The sequence below is a fragment of the Xenia sp. Carnegie-2017 genome, unplaced genomic scaffold, assembly GCF_021976095.1.
Source record: "Xenia sp. Carnegie-2017 unplaced genomic scaffold, XeniaSp_v1 HiC_scaffold_4, whole genome shotgun sequence".
Lineage (NCBI taxonomy): Eukaryota > Metazoa > Cnidaria > Anthozoa > Malacalcyonacea > Xeniidae > Xenia > Xenia sp. Carnegie-2017.
The window spans coordinates 202879-228228 of NW_025813504.1; the positions used below are offsets into that span (position 1 = coordinate 202879).

General features: G+C 34.3%; 2 protein-coding genes across 5 annotated transcripts in view; one reads left to right on the forward strand and one right to left on the reverse strand.

Moving 5' to 3' along the window:
* LOC124455578 (serine/threonine-protein kinase/endoribonuclease ire-1-like) overlaps positions 1–25350 on the reverse strand; it is a 261076-nt gene that overhangs the window by 183979 nt on the left and 51747 nt on the right. For 3 of the 4 annotated variants that reach the window (XM_047006221.1, XM_047006220.1, XM_047006219.1), the window contains exons 2-12: positions 19814–19994; positions 19330–19356; positions 16708–16737; positions 15869–15892; positions 14341–14370; positions 13333–13413; positions 12308–12999; positions 11629–12238; positions 10981–11043; positions 10777–10830; positions 9904–10708 (exon numbers count right to left, since the gene is read on the reverse strand). In XM_047006221.1, coding sequence (XP_046862177.1) covers positions 10179–10708; positions 10777–10830; positions 10981–11043; positions 11629–12238; positions 12308–12999; positions 13333–13413; positions 14341–14370; positions 15869–15892; positions 16708–16737; positions 19330–19356; positions 19814–19934 — 2262 coding nt within the window. In that variant the 5' untranslated portion in view covers positions 19935–19994 and the 3' untranslated portion in view covers positions 9904–10178. Of the gene's footprint in view, positions 1–9903; positions 10709–10776; positions 10831–10980; positions 11044–11628; positions 12239–12307; positions 13000–13332; positions 13414–14340; positions 14371–15868; positions 15893–16707; positions 16738–19329; positions 19357–19813; positions 19995–25350 lie in introns of those variants that run through there. The other variant, XM_047006222.1, reaches the window with a different exon arrangement.
* LOC124455590 lies at positions 20875–22973 on the forward strand. Its single transcript, XM_047006249.1, has 4 exons — positions 20875–21282; positions 21681–21873; positions 21993–22233; positions 22413–22973. Exons 1-4 carry the CDS (start codon positions 21130–21132, stop codon positions 22816–22818), a joined length of 993 nt encoding a protein of 330 aa, XP_046862205.1. The 5' UTR covers positions 20875–21129; the 3' UTR covers positions 22819–22973.

Sequence of the window (25350 nt, forward strand, 5' to 3'; positions counted from 1 at the left end):
TATAGACTTTCACGAGCACAAAGAATTGTCGAAAATGCATTTGTATTGATGTGTAGTCGATTCAGATGTCTTTTGAAAACATTGGAGTTGGATGCTTCACATGCAATGCAGGTGGTGAGGGCCTGTATGGCACTGCATAACCTTTTGATAACCTTCAGAAGGACCAGTTTTACACACATCCAGGATGTATGGACTTTGAAGATGAATTAGGAAATGTTGTGAATGGTTCTTGGAGAACACAATTAGGCAATGAAAATGAAGTATGTGACATCCAGCCAGATGCTGGTGTCCGCCCATCTTCAATTCATGCAAGACAAATCAAAAATGCTCTTAAAGACTATTTCTTTGAAGAGGGGCAGTTGATTTTCAATGGACAATGACAAACTAAAGAATTATAACAAAGAAATAAATTCACCTTGCTTGAATATAAAAAATATATGAAAACTTTTTTTGATGGTTGATGTTGCCGTTTATATATATATATATAAATCCAGTAAAGTAGACTCAAAAACAAATGTGTAAGTTATTTTGATGTAGAAGTTTAATCATTGAAACATGTTCATGTAAAATACCCTAGTTTAATAAAACGGTGGATGAAACTGATTATTTATAGATTAATCTGCTTGATAAAATGGTTGTTATTGAGCCCGTGGGGGCTCTGTGGCCTGAAAAATAGTCCATTGTATGGCAAACTTGATACATCTTTGTATATCTTTATCTGCCAGACCATGCATTGCATGTGCCACATCTTTATCAAAAATATCCCACTGGTCTTCAGGAGCAGATGTTGCTCGTTTTGCCAACTGGTTCAAGGCAGATGCGGCTGACTCAAGAAATGGACTATATGATTGTTTTCTCTTCTTTGAGCTTGAAATAAAACTAAATTCACTTCCTGTATCTTCATTATCAATAATTGAATCATTTAATTGGTTTTCTCTGTCTTGTGCAAAACGTTCATCAAGAGCATTTGTAAATACTTGATGATTGTGTGATATAACTTCATCCAGGAAACTGCACTGGTCAAAAAACTTCCATTTTGATACATAAACTTCGCTAGCCCCACTGCCTGCACATTGGCTTTTTCTTATTTTTTAACTTCTTCTCTATAAAATGTTCTTAAGCTCTATCTTTGCTAAAAGTTTAAGCCAGATATTTTATTAGAATAAACTTATTGTAATCCAAATAATAGCATATAAAGCTACAGATGGATATGTTTTCCTTTACCAATTTTGGCATGCCAACAAGCTGAGTTAGAAGTTTGAACACATTGCCATGTAAGCAAGACAAGACATTTTTTCTTTGCGATTTAAGGCAAACCAAAGAGTATAAACAATGTTTATACATCGCTAAAATGCAATTCTTTCTACTCCATTATAATCTTATCACTCACCTTTGATGCTTGGCAAATCAACGTTTGGCAGTTCAACTTTGATTGCTTGCAGTATTTGCTGGTAGTGTTTCTGTTTTTGTAATGCTCACTTTTGGTATTCCAAATACTCTCTCTTTCTCTGACAGTATCGAGCAACAAACTCACCACTTGATCGGGCCAGTTTGTCTTAGAACCCGACATGTTTTATTTTATGTGAAGCCTGGGATCTACTTCGCTCCTTGACATGTGCCACTTTTTATTTGACAGCCATCTACACTACCCATTTTTTGTATGTGATAATTTTTGTATGTGATAAGTAGACAATAAAAAGTATGAAAAAAAGGAACATACTCCCATCAACTTGAACAAATAGTTTTGTGACTTCGACAAAAATTCGTAAAGTTATCTATCAACAAAAGTTAGTTGCCAGTTCGAAATTTGTCGTTTTAGCATTCTATTGTACGAGTCAGTACGATACGTCACAACATTGAGTTTCAGACGCAAACTAAATGGTTTTCTACGCCTGAGAAATCACAAACTATTGATTTATGAATTATAAATACTAGAATGATAACTTAGGTACATTGTGCTATGAGTCTTGTGTAGGGACCGCAGAACAGGGGGAGCTGTGGAGCTGTAACCCATATTACCATAGAAATTTAGCCACCTAGTTAAATTTGTCCTCGGACCCCCAACTTATACCAGTTAAAGTTTGGGCAGTAGCTGTTGTGCGTATGTAGTGTTTGTAGATCGTGTGAATGTAAAACAAGAGCTGGAAAATAAATTGTAGCTTTGATACATATAACATTTTTTATAACAATGTAATTGATCATAAGTATTTCAAAAGAATCAGTTATGTCCTGCTAATCTAATTACAAGTAAATAGTTTCAAATTTTAAAACAATCCAAAAGTGAGGTGTTGTGATTTACTGCCCAACACTGGATTCACCATTGTGGTGGAATCGCGAATTCTAAATGAATCATAGTTTACATTAATTTTGTCATAAGTGCTAATTAAAATTGATTACACTCAATAAAGTTATCTCATTGAACTCCAATAAGAGCATGAGGGTGTTTTTTTGAAAATTCCAGGAAGATATTATTTCCTTATTTTTAGAAAACGAAGGACCGACTTGACGATACCCGTCGAATCTAAAACATTAAATGTAATGTAAGCCTTAACGTTTAAGAAAACATTAAACAGCAATAACATTAACATAGCATCTTACCATTTCTTACAAAATATTCCTCATTCTCAAGTTTCAGTTTTTTCAAAGCTTTGTCCAATTTTAAGCAAATAAAAGTCCTCGCAGGTTTGGCAAAACTAACTGCATCACCCTCACTACCGTCTTCATTACTCTCACTACCATTTTTATTGCCATCCCCTTCGACTTCAGCAACAGCATATGCAAACGGTTTCCAATCATCATTTTCATCCAAAAAGCAAACAAGAGCACCAGAATCACCATCCTCAAAAAATGTCACATCACTTTGAACCTTGACTGCATTTCTAAACATGGTTTTTTTTAAATATTGGCACCAATAAGAATAATTGTTCTCTGTGATCTTACTATGCTTGGATTTGTTGTTCGCAGTAATGCGTGTGTGAACGAGTTCATTTTTACGAAAAACTCGTCGAGAAAGCTCGTCATTTGTATTTTTCAAATCTAATTGAAAGCTTTCCATGTATTTTTTAAGGCATCTGTTAAAAACTGTTTCACCAAAAGAAATAGACATGATGTCTGTTTCTTTATCGAACCGCAAAACCGCGTTGTAGCCAACGCCAAGTTGCACCTCACTGTCATTGTGAGAAGGTTTGTAAAAGTAATCCATGTTATATTTCATGAAATTAGAATTTACAGCATCGCGAATTTTTAACCAGTCTTTGCAATTGAACACGCCTTGGCAGTCAACAGAATCACTATCAACACCAACATGTGCGCAAGTTAAAGCAAAATATTGTTCTAATATGTCCTGCTATTTTTATCATAGAATTTTGTAATTATTTATATATTTATTCATTATCAGTTTTTTTGTAATCCTGTATAATCTAGTTAGAGGGCCACAGGTTTGTCAGCTTTTCAGCTGTTACGTGTCCCCCTCTTCAAATAAAGTCCTTATTAACACTTAGCAGTAGCTACCTTTCGACAAATCATTGTCAATGTACCACGACATCCAACGTCATTTTGATCCTTTCTTGCAGCGCGAAAATCAGACAGCAATCGAAAATTTACTTTTTTAGGAGCTTTACGTGGCAAATCAATGTATTTCGAAGCTTCCCATCCAAATTCTGTATCAATCTCTTGCTTTATAATTTCATTCGATTTTTCTTGACTATCATCAACCATGACATATAAGTGAGGAAATGGCATCTTCTCATTTGGGCCAGCTGTTCCATACTCTCCATGAAGCCAAGTGAACCTTAAAACAAATGTTTAAGCTCATATCAAGATGAAAATACGCTTTTGTAATACTGAAAATTCAAGTTGAATTTCTCCAAGAACTACATTTAGAGTATTTCACCTTTCAAGTACATCACAAACGTCAGCTTTAATGTTACTGTCTTCGTCAAGAAATTTACTTTTGAAGATTTTAAAGTGTTCATCCAAATTATCATCTGCATCTAAACACATGATAAAGAAAATAAAAGTGTATATCACATGTTACACTACCCAGCTTTTGTAAAATATGAATAAAAAGTAGGTCGACAAACGGATAAAAGACGAAAAATGTCGGTCTGACTAAAATTTTGGGATATTTGATCCAATAAAGACACAATAAAGTTGGTCCCATGACGTAGAACACTCCCCTCAAACCTTTCAGCGAGCCATAATTTATTTAGAATTTGCAGTTACGTAGCCATTTATTGTATGTGATTCGGTCTTGCAAATATTACATGCATGGTTATGCTAATACCGTGTGTTTGCAAAGAGGGAGTTGAACTAGTGAGTTGAACTACCTTACTTTGTGGTTTCTAATCTTTAGGTTGGAAAAATGACAACGTGGGTTTTATTGCAAGTTTTTCCGTAAAACTAATAATTCACTTTTACATAACACATCATAAATATATCTTGAAACAGTTATCTGTCACAAAAAAAGTCAAAGGAAACGGATAACTTAGATCCAACATCAGGGCATCTAGCTACCACATAAACGCTACATGAAACTATGTATTCGTAAACATAATTATTGGCTTTTATTGGCTATCAATAATCAAATAATATGTTTTAAAAGGATGTTTTCAACAATATTCTATTTAAGTTCATTTGTGTACGTGTAACGTATACATGCAACTGACACGTTGATCATGATGGTTTTCACATTTCACTTTTAGCATCATAGCCAGTTTCCACTTTCTATACATATTGATCAAATTTATATGATAACAAAGTTTGTTGGCTACATATAACGATACCTTTTAAAATTAATTTATTAGGCTATATATTGTTGTTTGTATTTAGCGTTGCAAAACATGGAAATGTTTGGGCAAATGTTTTTAAACAAAATTCTTTTGCTAACCTGGTTTTGATGTGGAAGGCGAAACACCAATCATGTCTTCACTGTTATTATCATCTAATAGATAAATCAAATTAATTTTTTGCAATGCAATTAAATAACATTACAGCATGATGACAAATTCTAAAACTCTCTTTTCTGACCCTTTACAAACGTATGAATGATACGCATGATATAAACGACTCTTAATTGTTTGTGTTTGACTTTTAAAGGGAATGTAAAGATGTTTGTGCAAATGTTTGCTAACAAAATACAATTTCTTACCAAGTACTGCTGTAGAAGGAGTTTTATCAATGTCGTCATAGTCGTTGTCACTCATGGGAGATGGCAAAGATATCTTTTCGTAAGAAGCTGGAAATTAATGCATTATATTACACGGTTAATACATCATAGCAAGATAAAAGGAATACTTGCTGAGTTATTTCACTCTTCATTACATCTCACATTTTTGACCATTAACAAAAGTATGTGAATAAGGAAGATATAAACAAATCTCAATGGTTACATTGCATTCTTGTTTCTACTTAACATTTCAAAAGGCAATAAAGATTACGTTTGTGTAAATATTTGCATATAAAATTCCATTACTTACTAGGTCCTGATGTAGAGGCAATACTCATCATGTTTGAGACACCACACATGTAGTTTTACAGCTTTATATAAAATGAATTGTTTGGATTCTTTCAAATAATTTATATCAAATAACAAATAATTGTACTTTTCGTGTTTGTGTATAAAACGACATCATACTATACACAACGCCTGGCTATTCATGTTTGACAGTGGCTTACATTGGACTCCGCCACAAAAGTCTTGTTGACAGTCATCCAAATTATTAACAACACCCGCATGAGCACAGGTCAAGGCATAGTACATATCATTCTTAAGGCAGAACATTGTCAATGTTCCAAAACTACTCTCGGTTCTTTGCGCTATAATTTTAGACAGCATTCGAAACTTTGCTTCTTTAAATGGTTTAGATCGTAATTCGATGTATTTCGATGCTTTCCATTTTAACTTTTCATAGATCTCATTTTTGATAGCAGCCTCCGAATTTTCTTTCTTAAAATCAACTGTGACATACAAATGAGGAAACGGCATCTTCTTGTTTGGGCGAGCTATTCCATACTTCCCACTAAGCCACGAGCAACTTAAACAAGAAACGACAACTACATATTGTCTAAAAAACTATTTTTCTTAATGTTCCGACATGCACAGGTCAACATACATAATCGATATCCCATGAAAGAAAAATTACCTTTGTAGAGCCTCGTGAACGTCAGCTTTAATATTCTTACTTTTGTCTAGAAGTTTATGGAAGTTGACGTCATGATTGGCTTCTAAATATCATAAAAATATAATTGATAACTTTGGTGCACCAACATTAACTACAATGAAACTTCCATAGAATAAGACATAAATAAGACTAAAAATTGACTAATCATATACATGGGATCATAAATTACTTTGCTCTGGATTCTGTGTCGAATACCTGTTTTGCAATATCATCTATTTAAAAAAATCACAGCAGGAAGTACACTGATAAAAAGATTTTTTTGAGTGTTATCGCAGTGCGCTGCGTAGTGTGAATAAATATTTGGAAAATTTACAAGTATTATATTCGGAATAGAAAAAAACTAGAATCCTGATGCAAATAAGCTTAATATATCTTATATGAGATGTTTTCAAACTTTGTTTAGAACGCAGGAACACAAAACAGAAAAGAAAATTTTCTCATACATTTTAACAGTAAGAATCATTTGTTCGTTATAAGTTATAACATACTTTCAACATATTGAAGACGCTGTATTTTTTAGTTACTTTAACTGCACGTAGCTAGAGTGCTCAGTTCCTAATTTTTAGAACGAATAAATGCTTTCAAATATTATGCTATTTCAATAAATTCACTGTTGTTAGCAGAGCAAGGAAGGTGTGTTATGTACTGCAGCAATTCTGACTAACTTTGTAAACTTTTCTATCAATTTTACTATTTGTTATTTAGTTTATAAAAGTTTTATTATCAAATGGTACATTAGATTAACCAAAAACTCCAACTCTTGCTGCAATAAAAAAAACGTTTACAAATAATTGCTGCAAGCAAAGCAGAGAGCTTCTATATTCTGATGTGTGTACGATATCAAGATTTTTATGGTATGTACAACCATCAAAATGCAAGCAAAGCAGAGAGCTTCTATATTCTTATGTGTGTACGATATCAAGATTTTTATGGTATGTACAACCAGCAAAATATTATGAACGACGTAATGTTAAATTTTGCGCCATTCATCAAGGTGATGAAATGTACAGATGATATGTACAGGCACTTCGTTTTCTATTAGACATTTTTAGTTGATAAAAAAGAAATTTTGAACAGTATTGTTACAAATCAAACGAAATAGACTAACCAACGGTAAGACAAATGAAAAATCTCTTCAGGCTATATATTTTATAGATCAAATTCAAACATCTCTAACAGTTTTTTTAACAATGGTATTTAGAAAAAGAAAAAATACATGCTAAGTACTTTAAACATAGAAGCTGATTAGTATCTGTATTTTATAGGAAATAAATAGTGACATACGATCTTTTATAGTTATTTGCTTAAAAAATGTTCTTATCTTATTTGATATCGTTCAGCTGTTATGTCTTTCTTGTATTTCTATAGAGAATGCAACGTAGATTTTTTTTACATCAGAAACCATCTAACGTCAGATGGATTAAGTCCTATGTCAAGTTAAAAATGAACACCAATTCGTATAACAAACCATACAAAGTGTAACAACCTTTTCAGATACCTCCAGTCACTCAGTAAACCATCACTTACGAACATTGAATAATTGACCAGTGGGACGATGACTGCTCAAACTAAGAAAATAAGAAATATTCAACTTATATTATATGTAGGATGATCATGCATGTGTAAACTAAAACAAATTTAACGAAATATTGCAGTAAGTTCAAAGGCGTGACTAAAACGTGAATTGGGGGGGGGGGTTGTGTATTCATATATTTAGTTTTGCTCCACTGATTTCTTTTGAAAATGAATTAGCAAAAGAAAGTCGGGCTATATTAACGTTCTAGTCACACTTCTGTATAAGTTATAAATATAAATAACAATGCAAAAATAGAAATGGTCAGTAGTTTTACAGATTTGATGATTATATCGCATTCTTAAATGAACAACATACAGACCACTGCATAAAAAACATAGTTGGCAAGTTTGCTATAACTACAAAGAAGGTTCTTACTTGCTGTTTCCAGTAACTTTATTAACAACATTTCTAACTATACTAGGAGGTCTAATTAACTCTTATCAAACCTCATATATGATGACACAATTTTCCTTAATAATTGTCTTAGTACTGCAAGTTTCCAATTAAAAACGTTAATGTTCATCTTCTTGGTCCTCAGTCTAAAGAAGACTCACCAACTTTACCAAACTTATCTTCAGTTGATGATCATAAAGATTTTTTCTCCGTCATAGGTAATAAGCTAAAAATAATAAGTCGATAAAGTGTAAAAGAGAGTTATAAGTGAAATATGATAGATTTTGCTGATGACATCGCATTGCTGTCTGACAATCTCCAAGGTGCCCAATCTCTCCTTTCTTCTCTTGAGTCAGCAGCCAACTGTGCAGGTCTTCATCTCAATGAAACGAAGACTGAATTTATGCCAGTTAACATCCGCAACAATCAGGAGATCAAAACACTGTCAGAAAATATTCTGAAATGTGTTGAAGACTACCAGTATCTGGGATCACACATAAAGAACTCAGAGAAAGACTTAAACTTTAGAAAAGGTATTGCATGGACTGCCTGCAACAAATTGGATAAGATCTGGAAATCCAACCTTGATCGGAAATTTAAAATCCAAATTTTTCGAGTTCTTGTTGAGCCCATCTTATTGTACGGTTCTGAGACTTGGACTCTTTCAGCCAAACAACAACAGCGTTTAGATGGATGTTATACACGTCTCCTAAGAAGAGTCCTTAATCTCTCTTGGCAAAACCACCTAACTTTAGAAACAATATATGGAGACCTACCAAGAGTATCAAACTTAGTTTGTAAGAGACGTGTTCAGTTCGCAGACCATTGTGCACGTGCAACTGATGAACTAGTGTCATCATTTGTACTTTGGAGACACCCATCATCTGAGAATAGATCACGCAAGTTAACCTTTCCAGATAGGATAAGGCGAGACACAACAATTCCTAAGGAAAATCTGTTAGCAGCTATGAAAGATAGAGAATACTGGAAAGATGTGGTGCATTCAATCTCGGCTGAGGCCGCAAGATGATAATGATGATGCAGATAAAATACAATGCACTACATACAAGCAGAGATGTTCTGCTTCTACTCGATTTTAATTTTTTTTATCCTTGTCATTGACTCTCCTTAATTTGAAAATAATGTTTTGAAGTGATACATGTTTACTGTTAATATTTACATTAAGGGTATCAATTAAGTCTTTGTCATTCCATCGACTAAAAAAACAACTGAAACTCTCGAGAAAAATATCCTTACAAACAATTTGATGTGCTTAATAATATCTGAGCTAAAACACGAAGTTATTGGTCCACAGACCTCAGTTATGTAATAATCATATGTATATAATTATTGTCTGACAAATGGCAAGCCAGAACCCCAGAATCAAAGTGCTTCTGTAATGGCGCATCTTGTGAGAATTGAAACTAAGTTGAAGGTAAAGTTTTTAGGCAGCAACTGGGATTACAAGATTTATAGCTTTTAGCAAAAGTAGACAATAAGAATACTACTTTAGCAAAAGTAGACAATAAGAATACTAAAATGATAACATAGGTGTATTGTGCCACGAGTCTTGTGCAGGGACCGCAGAACAGGGGGAGCTTTGGAGATGTAACCCATACTACCCTAGTAATTTAGCCACCTAGTTAAATTTGTCTTCGGACCTCCAACTTGTACCAGTTAAAGTTTGGGCAGTAGCTTGTTGTGTGTATGTAGTGTTTGTAGATCGTGTGAATGTAAAAGAAAAGCCAGTGATTTGGAAAATAAATTGTAGCTTTAATACATATTATATTTTTTATAACAATGTAATTGATCATAAATATTTCCAAAGAATCAGTTATGTCCTGCTAATCTAATTACAAATAAAAAGTGTCAAATTTTAAAATAATCCAAAAGTAAGGTGTTGTAGTTTACTGTCCAATACTGGATTCACCATTGTGGTGGATCAATGTTATATAAAAACATAAATTTTATATGAATACATAAATGGTAAATGATCTAGAAATGTATTGTTTGTTCCACAAAAGAAATCAATCCGTCACACTTGAGAAGTCTTCGAAGCTGACATTTTCGAGAAATTCAAGATTTTTTAAGGCATCTTTTAATCTCAAACAAACATAGTATGTCTCGTCTCCGTCGATCGCTTTAGCAACGCCATAAGCAAACGGTATTTTTTTCTTATTCTTATCATAATAATACATCAGTGATCCTGAATCTCCTTTCTCGAGAAATTCGTGATCACTCTTTACTGCCACCACGTCATTATATACAGGTGTTTCATTTTCCTTGGAACGATAACTATAAGTGACGTCTAAAATGGTGTTCTCCCCGGATTCCCTACCAGCTTTATAAACTTTTTGACTTTCATCATTTCCTGACGGAAATTCGATAGCGTCATTAAAAGATCTCGGTACCTCTATTTTAGCTGCAGTAAAATTAGTTGCTTTATCATCAACCAAGATGGTCATAATATCGGTTTCTTGATGATATGAGTAAGCAGCCAACTTGCCAAGAGCTTTTTCAGTTTTAAATTTGACTGTGCTGCCACTGGAAAGTTCATCTACAAAATTTAACACGAAACAATGTCACTAGACTTTGAATCTCTCAAACAAAAAATATCAAGTTTACCAAATTTTGAAGTTGACTCGGCACTCAGAAGATTAATTTTTCTTTTTTCTTCAACTAAAAGGTTAAAGTTATCATTATTCACTCATGAAAATATTTCGTGCAATTCTTAGCTACAATCCTCAGCACTGCTTACACATAATTTATTATCATTATTTCAATTTATGATTTTCTCACTAATAAAAAATCCCACCACATTAGATATACCTTTGAATGTTGATGCACTGCTTCTTGGTTCTTCAAGACAGGTAAACGAAAATGAACTTGACTCTAAAACAAATAAAAGTTATCGTAAAACACATAAACTCTTTCACCTCAGTAAAGAATATGCCAGGTTTTTTTAAACAGGAATATACAGTGCCATTTCGAATTTGAATTATATGATAGTTGTATCATTTGGACTTTTAACACCTTTTGATGAAAATATGACAGAAAAGCATCATATATTTGCGCATAGATCGTGAAACAAACATTTAGCTAATGCAATCGATGTTTTCTAATGACAATACAAAGTAAAACCTTACAACTATATAAATGATCATGGAGCTATATAACATAGGTACGTTGTGGAAACTCAGCAGCAGAGTATAAGAATAAATAATTTTGCAAATAGTTGATTTACGTTTCTTTCCATCAACTACTTTGTTTTCCACAACATGTATGGTATCTAGAAATATTTGCTAGAGTAATTACTTAAAATCAAGCGATATTAAATACACATATATTTTATAATTTAAGCAAACAAGTAGAGTGAAAATTACTATCAAAGTTTCGACATTGTAAATCGTAAATTGAACTCTACATATAGCTACTTAATTCGTATACACTAAAAATAATTTCGAATGCTTTACTTACTCGTGAAATGTTTTTTGAGATCAGGTCTTGTTTTCCAGTCAGTCAACCTTATGACTTTGTGCACCAGAAGAGGAAGTTCGGGAAAACGTTGCAGGAAATACTTTTTATAATTTCCTTCTTTCACATGTTGTGATAGATGCGGACGAGGTTTATTTTGCCAATGTTGGTCAACGTTTCGCATAAATCTTAAACAACTTGCCCATGACGACTCATAATTAACTCTTCTGTTACTATTTTGAAAAGTTGTGAACTCTTCTAATACTTCATCGTCGATAAGCTCCATCCATTTTGAATGACAATCCAACAGCTTACGAACATCTGAATTTTGACATTGTGGTTGTTTTATCTCCGGTTGGTTCCCAACATCACACAGCATGTCAAACATTTCCTCACTGGTTTGTAGATAAGGATGTTTTAACGCCTCGTTGGCTGATGGCCTGAGTTCAGGCTTATGCTGTAGCATCCATGAAAGAAGATCATTTAGTTGAACATCATCGATTTTCTTCAAGCCAACAGGGTTTCCATCTGACAAGTTTTTCAATCTATACTCTTTAGTTCCAAAAGCATGTTTTCCTTTTGTTGCAACATAATAAGCCACCATTCCTGCACTCTGATATTAATAAAAAAAAACCATAAATAGTCACAACATCAACTGTAATTTTTTAACGAACATATCTACCATTATATCAGACTCTTTCTTGTAACGACCATCATCCAAGGATTCATGAGCGGACCAACCATCAGTTCCTCTACCAGGACTGCTTCGATATGTTGATTTATCACCACTTTTCAATATTCGACTAATGCCAAAGTCAGCTATCATAAATTTGCCTTCCACGTCTTGAAGAACATTAGATGGCTTTAAATCTCGATGAAGAATAGAGCTTGGGCCACTATGAAGATCAGATAATCCATTTAAAATTTGTCTAAAGATTTCGGGAAGGGCTTCGCGAAGTTTATCTAAACTAGTAGACTTAACAAAACTTGTCAAAGTTTGTTCGCACAAGTCTAATATCAAATAGACAAAATCTTCTCCTTCCTCTTCTACGAAGTTCCAATACTTTACAACATGCTTCGACTTCTTTGCGTTTGGCTCATTTAAAACATTCTTTTCTGGTAGAGCAAGATAGGGACAGCTACTTTTAAGGATTCGTTTTACAGCTTTTCCATAACCATCCTTTCCCAAACCAAGATAAACACAGGTTCCACCACTTCCTTCGCCAATCAAGAACTCGTTCATGAAAATTACACGTACATCGCCTTTAATTCTAATATCACTTGGATGTTCAAGCCAATGTTTTTGCATCATTTCAAACTTTTCGCGATGCATCACTGATTTGTCAACGCAATTCCATTCTTGCGACAACCCAACTTAAAATAATTGTATACCATTTAAGAAAAATGTAAAAAATAGTCAAATAGTTAATAGACATTTTAATAATTCTAATATTAATGTGGTGTAAAAGTTTTCATCAGTCTAAAATTTCAGTACGCCTCTGGCTGTGTTAGTTTCAAGTGCAAGCACAAATCGTGGTTTCAAAGTACGTTTGCTACATAATCATGAGCATATATTTAAAATTGCTTAAATATAAACTGCGAAAATGTGACCTACCTTTTTACTTTAGATAATGAACAGGAATGTGGATTCGATATGCAACATTTTTATTGCAAACAATTAGCTTTATATTTTACATAGTGTCTTACCAAAATTGTGATATTCATTGATGTGTATCTGGGGTAGAAACTTTAGATTGAGTATTTTGTTGTCGGTTTTCTCGTATGTCGCTGTAGTAAAAAGAACGATAAATAATAATAACATAATTAACATAACAGAAACCATTGCAACCACACTGCAAAAAAATGGCAAAGAATTGAAATTTAACTGTTCTAATCTTGTTAACGTTAATTGGCTGTGAATTATAAGAAAAGTATTACAGTTGTGACTCAAATTTACTATCATTAGTAACACAATAAGAATTTTTTCAAAAATCTAACATAAACATTTTTATTATTCTATTTTTCATCGTAACACCCAGAGATACTTGTAACCATACTCTACCCCCTGGAGAAGTCGCAAATGACAGTTGTCAGATGCTCATCATCTTTTTATGAACATTGCGTTTTTTAGTCTATTATATATTTGTTAGCTTTTGACGCACAATTGTTTTGTATTCGTTCAAACTCGGTACTTAAAAATCAATGTTTGTTTATATATTTGGTAAAGCTTATGACGTAGTTTCTAAAGGTACGTTTACACAAAATGTTTTGTCGAGCCGACATTTACAGGTACGTTTACACACAACGATTTGTCGGACCGACACTGACGCCATATTACGTATTCTTGTCATTCATGGAAAGTCGCTGGACTCGAAAAATCAGATGAAAATCTGTAGCAAACTATAGATTTGTTACCGATTTTTACTATGTTGCTATAGTTTCTAAAATAAGCAAATTATGACCATCGAAAATAATTATCGAAATGTCTTCTGTCAACACAGAAAATGAAAGTGTTGAGAACATTGTTGTTTTCATCGAATGACCAAAAGCTGTAGAGTATTTTATAATGCGTCTGTTTAAACATCAAAAATAGTGAAAAGTGTAGTTTAATAAAAACTTAATAAAAACTTATACTTTGTATAAGTTTTTATTGCAATTAAGTCAATAACCATAAACTTTTATTATTTTTGTAATATACAGAAAGATTATACTAACCTTCTAGCAGATTTTGAATTCTCGTCAGTTCTACATTATGAAAAAATAAACAATAAAAACAATATTACACTTGACAGTTCGACTAATTCACAGTCAGCGTTTTATAAAACTGTAATTATCTTAAAACAAACAAACTTATTTTAACATTCACAAATGAAAGGTTAAGTCAAATACTAAAATCAAAAACGTCGGAGGAGGTAGAAGAATAGTGGATGAATTTCAATGAAATCTGTCTTATCCTGATACAAACATCATGAATAAACAAAAACAATAGATTTTCCAGGCGGGAAATAAAATCTTATAATGGACATTAGAACCCAGTTTATTTCAATAATTTGAATTACCATTACAAAAATAAGAAGGGTTGAAAATTCGAAATAAGCTTTCACGAACTAATGGTTCGAGATTTAAATTAGAATGAGAAGAAGATATTATGGAAAAATTTTCAGGAAAGGAGATATGTCCTGTTTCATTACAATGTTTATAGATACTGGACAACGAAACTAATTTGCATTTTTTCCCGTCAAAGCGAGAATCCCAAATGTTTTGAGATTCGTGTGTGAAAGTATCGACGTGTTTGGCCCACATACAAAGCTCCGCATTCACACGTAAATTTGGAAACTACAGGAGATCTCAGGAGTTTGGGAATCTGGTTTTTAAGCCGCATTTTTGCCACACCTAACACTGATACTAATAACACAGACGTTGACACTACCGAAAACAACATGCATTTTAGCAGCTTTTTACTGGTAAACACGCTGTTCAAGTTCAAACACAACTAACTTAATTCTGCTTGTCTGCTTCCCTTTATGTTCCGTTCTGGTTGCCGAACGTCCGATTTCTTTCCCTTCAAAGAGCTGGTTGTCATTCTTCTAGCCTTCCTATGATTGGTTAATCTCTCCATTACTACTTAATTTACTCGACATTGTAAATACTGTAGCTACTTTTTATTGTTATTTTGCAACTTTATAAAAATATTCTGAAGATGTCGCGTGTAGCGACGAAACGTCAATAAAATTACTAAAAATCCTTTATTACATTCTTATTTTTGCAATAACAATTCATATAGTTGCAATAAGCTGGGCTGTAATGTTCATAAAAAATTACAAACAAAAGCGTTTAAAGCCGGTTTGCCAAAGAGTTTAAAGGTGTTGAAACACTGTGTTAAAAAAAATGAAAATTGGAAAAAAGCAATCTTTCGTAAACGAGAGTTTTACCAACCAAAGAATACACCTAATGCAGCCTATGAAAAACAACTAACAACCAATACATTGAACATTCATATTAGGCTTTACGTAGCGCGTCATAACCGAGATGGAAAGAATCTACGCAAAATTCCTACTGAATCCACAGCGGCACATGCAGCCACATCATTATCAACTAAAGTTACTGTACGCATACTTTAGTTTTAATATATCTCATAAGACTAGGAATATGATCATTTATGACTCAACATTGCAAATAAAATAGCAACCCTAAACAACCATATTATTATCAGTATGCTGCAAGATAATAACAAAGATAATACCTTTACGAAGTCTTCGTTGCTCATCTGCATTATATATAAATAAACGACAAAACAACATAATGTTTAGGTTTACACATGACAAGTTTGATTCAAAAGTTAAAAAAGAAGTACAAGACAGTGGATCAAAGTAGAAATTACACTTCATTTTTCAATTCAATTTCAACACCGTGTATATTTAAAAGCCTCAAATAACCTAAACAGTCATACTTAAGTTTCTACATGTGAGAAGGAAGTGCAAAATAATTTAAGCATCATTGTTATATGGCAAGCGTCATTTCCGGCTAAATGATGCGCTTTGAATGGCTCAGAAATCTTTTTGCCGGTCCATCATTTTACCGTAATCGACCACGGTCCAAAACGCGTAATTTTACTGTCAAATGTAAACAAACTTTGTAAAGCAAACAATAAAACGCAAAATAAACAAAACAAAAACCATTTACGAATGTGATTCGAAGGAAAAACACTTGGAAAACAGTTTAACTATCCAGACGATACAATTTGAAAGGAGTTTAGTTTTTATGGAGGAAAACTAGAAAAGTGAAAATCAACCCGTAAAAACAGCAAGGAAGAGAAAAAAAGCAAGCTTCGTTTCAGGTTAAATAATGCCATATAATAATCCTTTTGATATCCTCGCTTTCTCGGTCTTTACTGAGAAATATCGGACCGTTACCTTTTTTTACAAACTTCGCCATCTCGGTCCTTTATTTCTCCGTATAGACCTCGCGCTCGGTCATTAAAGGCTTAATAAAAACTTATACTTTGTATGACTTATTATTGCAATTATGTCAATAGCCATAAACTTTCATTATTTTTGTAATATACAGAAAGATTATACTAACCTTCTAGCAGATTTTGAATTATCGTCAGTTCTACATTAAGAAAAAATAAACAATAAAAACAATATTACACTTGACACTTCGACTAATTCACAGTCACCGTTATATAAAACTGTAATTATCTTAAAACAAACAAACTTATTTCAACATTCACAAATGAAAGGTAAAGTGAAATGCTAAAATCAAAAACGTCGGAGAAGGTGGAAGAATGGTGGATGAATTTCAATAAAATCTGTCTTATCTTGATACAAACATCATGAACAAACAAAAACAATAGATTTTCCAGGCGGGAAATAAAATCTTATAATGGACATTAGAACCCAGCTTATTGCAATAATTTGAATTGCCATAACAAAAATAAGAAGGGTTGAAAATTCGAAATAAGTTAGCTTTCACGAACTAATGGTTCGAGATTTAAATTAGAATGAGAAGAAGATAGTATGGAAAAATTTTCAGGAAAGGAGATATGTCCTGTTTCATTACAATGTTTATAGATACTGGACAACGAAGCTGTTTTGCATTTTTTTCCGTTAAAGGCGAGACTCCCAAATGTTCTGAGACTCGTGCTTTGCCGTGAAAGTATCGCCGTGTTTGGCCCACATACAAAGCTCCGCATTGACACGTGAATTTGAAAACTACAGGAAATCTCAGGAGTTTGGGAATCCGGTTTTTAAGCCGCATTTTCGCCACATCTAACACTAATAACACAGACGTTGACACTACCGAAAACAACATGCATTTTAGTATGCTTTTTAATGGCAAACACGCTGTTCAAGTTCTAACACAACAAACTTAACTTTGCTCGTCTGCTTTCCCGCACTTATCACTTCACTTTATGTTCCGTTCTGGTTGCCGAACGTCCGATTTCTTTCCCTTCAAAGAGCTGGGTTGTCATTCTTCTAGCCTTCGTATGATTGGTTAACCTCTCCATTACTACTTAATTTACTCGACATTGTAAATACTGTAGCTACTTTTTATTCTTATTTTTTAACTTTATAAAAATATTCTGAAGATGTCGCGCGTTCCGACGACACGTCAATAAAATTACTAAAAATCCTTTATTACATTCTTATTTTTGCAATAACAATTCATATAATTGCAATAAGCTGGGCTCTAATGTTCATAAAAAATTACAAACAAAAGCGTTTAAAGCCGGTTTGCCAAAGAGTATTAAAGGTGTTGAAACACTGTGTTAAAAAAAATGAAAATTGGAAAAGAGCAATCTTTCGTAAACGAGAGTTTTACCAACGAAAGAATACACCCTATGAAAAACAACTAACTACCAATACATTGAACATTCACATTAGGCTTTACGTAGCGCGTCATAACCGAGATGGAAAAAATCTACGCAAATATACTGCGGCGAATGCAGCCACATCATTATCAACTAAAGTTACTGCACGCATACTTTAATTTTAATATATCTCAATTTTGTCTGGGTAAACAAGTTAAGAGAGAAGTACAAAATAAAAGTTTAACGTATCAATCGTATTTTAGTTGCGTGTATGTAAAAAAAAAGTAATTTGTTTTCAATATAGTGATTATATAACATGTATGTACAGTGTCGAACGATGTAATAACTTGTACTTGCTTTGCCCTTGTTTAAAGGTATTTACTAAGAGGACACTGCAAGTGTACAAAAACACCCAGATTGATTTTGGACCACATACATGCAGTACCCTGGGCATGCACTATGTGTATTTCATTGTTTATAGGAAAAGTAACATGAAACAGTGCAAAACATGACTGATTTAACAAAAGAAGTAAACTTATGTAAAACAATTTGAATAAAGACTTTAGAAATTGGACTTATTTAAGAAGCAACGTTTCCATGTAGCTTATTCATGACATGCACATTATTCGATAACATCTTCAGGCTAACCATATCCATATAATATACTACTGGAGAAGTTATAGTAATGTGGCAAACTTTCGTGGTTTTATCATCAAAGGTAATAATTGTGGTCGTTTATAGTTGGATTATTACTTCTAGTAAAGAAACAATAATAGCTTGTTTCGTAGTTTTCATAATACTAAACTTCATTTACAACAATGGAGGTTATTGTTCATGCAATGAAATTAAATGTTTTTGTTGCTTATGCTTTATATATGAAGATTCATCATCAGTAAATGTCATGACCTCCAAGAAAATATTATTTTAATATTTACGGAATGAAAGATTAATTAATTTACAATTGGTTTTCTTATCGCTAAAAAATTGCAAGGATATGGTTAGGGACAACATATTTTCTTAAAAATAATGAACTTTATTCAATTATTCTAATTTTATTGTCGTAAAAACCTGATTTTAAATAATGACAGCGAAATTCAGACATCAGAATTTTGCGTTAGAACGCATTGAATCGTAATAGTAATAATGGAAAATAAAACAATTTAGAGCTCTTTGACCACAATTATAAGTCAAGGAGTGTAAAAATATTGATGACACCCCGTACTATACTACAACCGTGACTATTTAGAACAAAGCCTCCTTTCCATTTGCAATGTGAAAAATACCAATGAAAATAATATTATGCACATTTATACGTTTTATGGTGACAGTTTGACTCATTTAGAGAAAATTGGCCAAAAACATTTGTCATAAGTATTGTTTTTAGTACTTACTTTCCAGCAGCGTAGACAATAAAGATTCTGTGAAATTGAAAAAAAAAACAGTCATTTCTCACTTACACACGACAGGTTCAATAATTAATACAAACATAAATTTGTCATATCGTATTCTGAGTTCTTTGACTACAATTATAAAAAATGGAGCGTAAAAATATTTATGACTACTGTTATTTTATTTAGAACTGTAGAGACAGATGAACTGTGATAACAGAAAACTGCATGTAGTAAAATAAATTGAAAGGAAAAAGCAAGGTACAAAACAAAATTACAATGTAGCACATGAATGTACATTGAAAATAGTTTTGGCTTCAGTTAAGTAAATGTTATTAATCTCCATGAAATGAACATCATTTACAGACTATCGACCAAAAAATGTTTATATTACGTTACTATTTATGACACACGAATAAATAGTGTCTTGAAGTGTCGGCAATATAATTTATCTATAAAATGAAATGATAGGGTGTTTTTGTGTTACCTTCAGAACTTCCCGAGTCTTTGGTGCCAAATTTTAAAATTTCCGAGTCTTTAGTGCCAATTTCCGAAATTCCCGAGTCTTTGACGATCATTTCTGAAATGCTCGAGTCGTTCGTATCCATTTCTGAATTTCTCGAGTTTGTGGAGTCACAGAATGCAATGAAAATGTCGAGTCTTTAATTCTGTGAACGAACAAACACTTATTTATTTGCGTTCACAGGAAAACTGGAGAAACGTGAACTAGGTATTACAAAGAAAAAAGCTAGGTTTTAAAACATCATTAAACTTTGTAACCCGTCCGTCTTCAAGATAGAATAGAAATATTGGCCTTAAAAGATATGAAAATGAACAGTACCATTTTAATGTTAAAAAATTTAAATTTTGTATATGATAGCAATACTTTTACACGAAAACATATGAATTAGTAAATGTCAATCTTTGTTTTTTTTTCAATAAACCATGCTAGTTCAAAAATTGCCAACTTTAGACAGGAAAGTTTTCCTGTAAGTGTTTAAAAACAACACACACTTAACAACATTTTCAACAAACAATGCTTGTTCAAAGACTTGCCAACTTTATGAAAACAATCGAAACTTAACGACAATGTAGAAACGTCATGTTCATTTGAACGATAAATATGATTTTCAACAACGTCATTATCCCAGCAGTAAAAGAAACTTGTTTTTATTTGGATAGGAAAATGATAATTTTTGAAGAATGCAGATGTATGGTGGCCTATGAGTGCCATAGTAATTTCTAGTGTTTCCACTCCATTATTAATATTATTTCATTTCTATTTATTTACAAATCAAACTTGATTTATTTCACAGTTTGAATTAATTATTTTTTTAACAGTTCAATTATAGTTTTGTTTCAGTTTTGTTTTGTTTAAGTTTGGCTTTTTCTCCAAATCAGTTCAGTTTTCCAAAAATAAACTGAATCAATCAAATGCCATGGCCTATGAGTGCCATAGCCCACAATTCCCTGTAATTCTCACCTCATAAACCCTATATTTCCATATTACATGAAGTGGGTTCTATACTTTATAAATATGGCGGAACGCATAAGGAACTCTGATTGGGAAAATGATGAAGAGATGAGACATGATCTTGAAAAATATGTACAGCGAAATTTAAAACGAAAAGAGATACTAGACTTTATGTCTGCAGATTATCCCATGTATGCATTTGCACTTTAAGTCGCAGGCTTCAACATTTTAATATTAAATACACAAACTACGACATTGCATTGGAAGACGTTAAAACAGCTGTCAAAAAGGAGTTGAACGGTCCTGGCGTTCTTCTAGGTTATCGGGCAATGCAGCAAAAGGTAAGAGAGGTGCATGGACTCAATGTCTCACGCGACTTAGTTTACGCTGTAATGGGTGAAGCTGACCCAGAAGGACTGCAATCACGAGGTGGAATTGGAAAACCGAAACGACCACGTAGGACAAACGCGTTTGTTAGTCGAGTAAGTCAGCCACCTTATTTTATTTGTGTTGCGATAAGTAAAATATTAATTGCTTTGTTTCAGGATATTCCTAGTATTTCTTTAAAACTATGCGGCTTTTTTGTGATGAAAATTTACATCATCTTAAGCTTTATTCTAAAAACCAGTATTGTGTTTCTACCATTTGATGAGTGGTGTAAGGAACAAGCTAAAAGAAATTTCTGTGCACAACAATTTGCACTATGTGGGTGGAAAACAAGTTTGTAGTAAAAAATCACCATGCAAATTTGATTTTCAAAGTTTAAAGGAGGAGCACTTGAGGGTGGACAACAAAATTTTATTGAGGCATGTATCTCCCCTTAGCAATGCCACTTCTGAAAACTGCTAACTTGAGCCTTCATTTTATTAAATTATAACAGGGATCAAACTCTACAATGTCCTTAGATGGGCATGATAAGCTTTGTGGCTATCAGAAATCTATGTTTCCTTTGTGCATCTATGGTGGACTGGATGTATACAGTGGCAGGGTTAACTTTCTGAAAGTGTGGACAACTAACAACAACCCATTGGTTATTGGACGATTCTATTTTGAATATCTGTTTAAGGCTAGGGGTAAGATATTTTGAATTTCAATTTTATATTGTTCACTTTTTTTATGTTCCATATGTTTTCTGGATGAAAATAGTGAGAATACAATCAAAATTTTAAAGTCTATTATCTTTTTTGTCCAGTTTTGCCACAAACATTAAGGTTAGACAGAGGGACAGAAACTGATGTCATGGCAACAATTCATTGCTTCCTACGAGGTGATTTGCATAACGCTTTAGATGCTATAATTTATGGACCTTCCACTCAAAACAAGATTGAAAGGTGGTGGAGGGATCTTCTTGAGAGAATGGAAAGGTTTTTTAAGGAACAACTTAAATGCTTGGTTGAAAGTGGAGATTATGATTCCAGTGATCAAAATGACAGGTACTTATGATAATTGCATGCATTTTATTTCAAGTCATGCCTGATGTTAGTGCTTTTGTGTAAATTGTAGAAATTAATTGTAAATTTAAATGGTAAAATCGAGAGAAACGTATTATATCTTTGTATGTACTTATACAATATATTTGACAACATGCAAACACTCTACTTGTTTCTTAAAGAGACTTACTGGCTTATGTATACATCCCAATAATTCAAAAGGAACTAGATATTTTTCGTGAGTGTGTTTGGAATAAGCACAGAACACGTAAACAGAAAGGAAAAGAACTGCCAGCAGGAATTCCAGAACACATATTCCATTTTCCAGAGAAGTATGGTGGTGAACAATGTGGAATTGATATTACAGAAGAACAACTGCTTGAGGTTTCTGAGTTATCAAATGTTTTGGAAGACAATGATGATTATTTAAGACCAGCTGTTGGTGAAGAGTGTAAGAAGAATTTGCCCCAAATACATGAAATTAATCCCAGTGATGCTAAGGAAGCTTATTTATACTTAAAGAGTCATGTTGATGTGAATATTTTTCAAGACACAATACAAACTCGCTTTATTAAAATCGTATTTTGAAAACTGAACTTAATCAAGTAATTTGAACAAAAACATTATTACTGTCAATCAAACTTGATTTAAAATGTCAGTCAAAACTTAACTATATTATCTACATTTCTTTGAGCTTAAGCATAAGGCAAAATTTGTTGCAAACATGCTCTACCTTAAACCTATCAATGGCATCTGTCGAAAGGTTGCCACAGCAAAAGAAAATTGTGCTGTCAATCTCATCAATAAGAGTTGAACTTGCAACCTCTGGATCAAACAAACTATGATCTACTCCCTGGATGTCCAAAACCATTAGCTGTTGTCCAGACTTCTCATAGGTATAGTGACAGAATGATTCTGCCTTGAGTGTTACCTCACAACTCCCACAAACTTGACCAGTGCTGTTGACATACTTTTGAAATTCACCCTCTACATAATTTTCCAATGTTACAAACTCACTATAGAGCCTTCCAAAGTAAACATTTGTGTAATTTAGAACATGACCATACTCAATGGGAGCCTCATTTGCTAATGTTTTTGCAAAGTTCCTAACTAGTGCATTCATTTGCACTGCTTTTCTTGTGTGCTCCTCAATTGATTTAAACAGCTGCTTTATTTCCCAACTTTTTCTTCTCGAACTTTTTTCAGCACATATTTTCCTGGCTGCAACCCTGATATGGGGGTGGCAATGTATGCATCTCTGACACCTCCACTTGCAAATTTCTGTTTGGAAATAGAGAGTGTAACTTCAAACGGCTGAGCCCATGTCTTATCACGTATTTTGAATTCTTCAATATATAGTGTAACTATTTCCTCTGTTGGTTGAATTATTTTACCAAGTTTAAGCATAGCACTCAGAGGAACAGAGGCTGCAACTTTCGTGGATATTGATGGAGGCAACGGTGTAACTAACGCTGGCGGCACCCTCACAAACAAACCCATCGACGACGTCATGGCTGCAATCCGCGAACTCGCTGTACGAGAGGAAAACACGATGGTGGCCCGCATCAAACTACACAACATGCGCCAGGACCGTGACGAAACTATCCGCAGCTTCGGTGCACGTCTTCGTGGACAAGCCAGCGTATGCAAGTTTAAGATTAACTGTCCCAACTGCGCAACAGAAATCAACTACACAGACAATATCCTACGCGACGCATTAACCGTTGGAATCGCCGACAGCGACATCCAACTAGACTTGCTCAGCGATAAAAATCAAAATATGACACTGGAGGAGGCATTTCTGTTCATAGAAGCCAAAGAAGCCGGCAGACGTTTGGCCACCCACCTACTCAATAGCCAAAGCATCGATGCTACCAGAAGCCAATATCGCCGCGGCAAACAAGAATACGACCCAGGGCGTGCAAACCAATAAAACTGGACCATGTTCCTACTGTGGCAAACATGGCCATGGTAGAAACGCCCCACCCAACATCCGACGACAGGAATGCCCAGCCTACGGCAAAACATGCGATAGCTGCGGACGCCCTAACCACAACGCCTCCATGTGCAGAAGCAAAAACAAAACTAAGCGTCGGGACGCAAAACACAACGCAAACCGAGACCAAGAGGACGCAGTGTTTGACAACCTATGCATGACAAAAAGCCATCAGCATTGCAACAACGGAATCCTGCTAAACCACCATACTTACAATGACATGAATGACCGTTGGGTGAAAAAAACCGTCACAGTCCCAACCGTTCCTCCATATAAATGCGAAGTGTCACCCAGAGGACTGCACAGCCCTCGGGTACACCCTGCATTCTACAAGACATCGCTCAGTCACATTGAATGGCGGACACTGGATGCCAGAGCTGCCTTGCTAGCATGCATGTAATGAAACGACTAGGACTACGCCAGAAAGACCTGCTTCCAGTCACTATGCGCATGCACGCTGCGAACAACAATGGCATCGATATCATCGGTGCAGCCATCGTGAGATTCTCTGGTCAATCCAAAGACGGACGGGTGTTGGAGAGCCGTCAAATTGTATATGTCACTCGTGACTCAAATAAACTCTTCCTCAGTCGTGAGACATGCGCCGCCCTGGGAATCATCCCAAACAGCTTCCCCACCGTGGGAGACACAATGTCAGTAGACATACATACTAACCAGTCTATTCACGTTGTAGCAGAACACCCATCAAAGCGCACAAGTGACTGCCAACGTTGCCAACTGCCGCCACCTAAACCCACAGTACTGCCCTTCCCTGCAATCGAAGATAACCGGAAAAAAATAGAGGACTGGCTGCTCCATCACTAAAAGTCCAGCACGTTTAACACTTGCGAGCAACAACTGCCACGCATGGAAGGTCCACCAATGCGTCTCATGATTGACCCAAATGCGAAACCTAAAGCACACCATACACCAATCCCAGTCCCTTTACACTGGCAGGACGAGGTGAAAGCTGGCCTTGACCAAGACGTGGCCCTCGGCGTGATTGAATCCGTCCCAATCGGCGAGCCTGTCACCTGGTGCCACAGGATGGTCATCTGTGCGAAAAAGAACGGTAAACCACGACGGACCGTTGACCTACAGGCACTAAATGCAAACGCCACTAG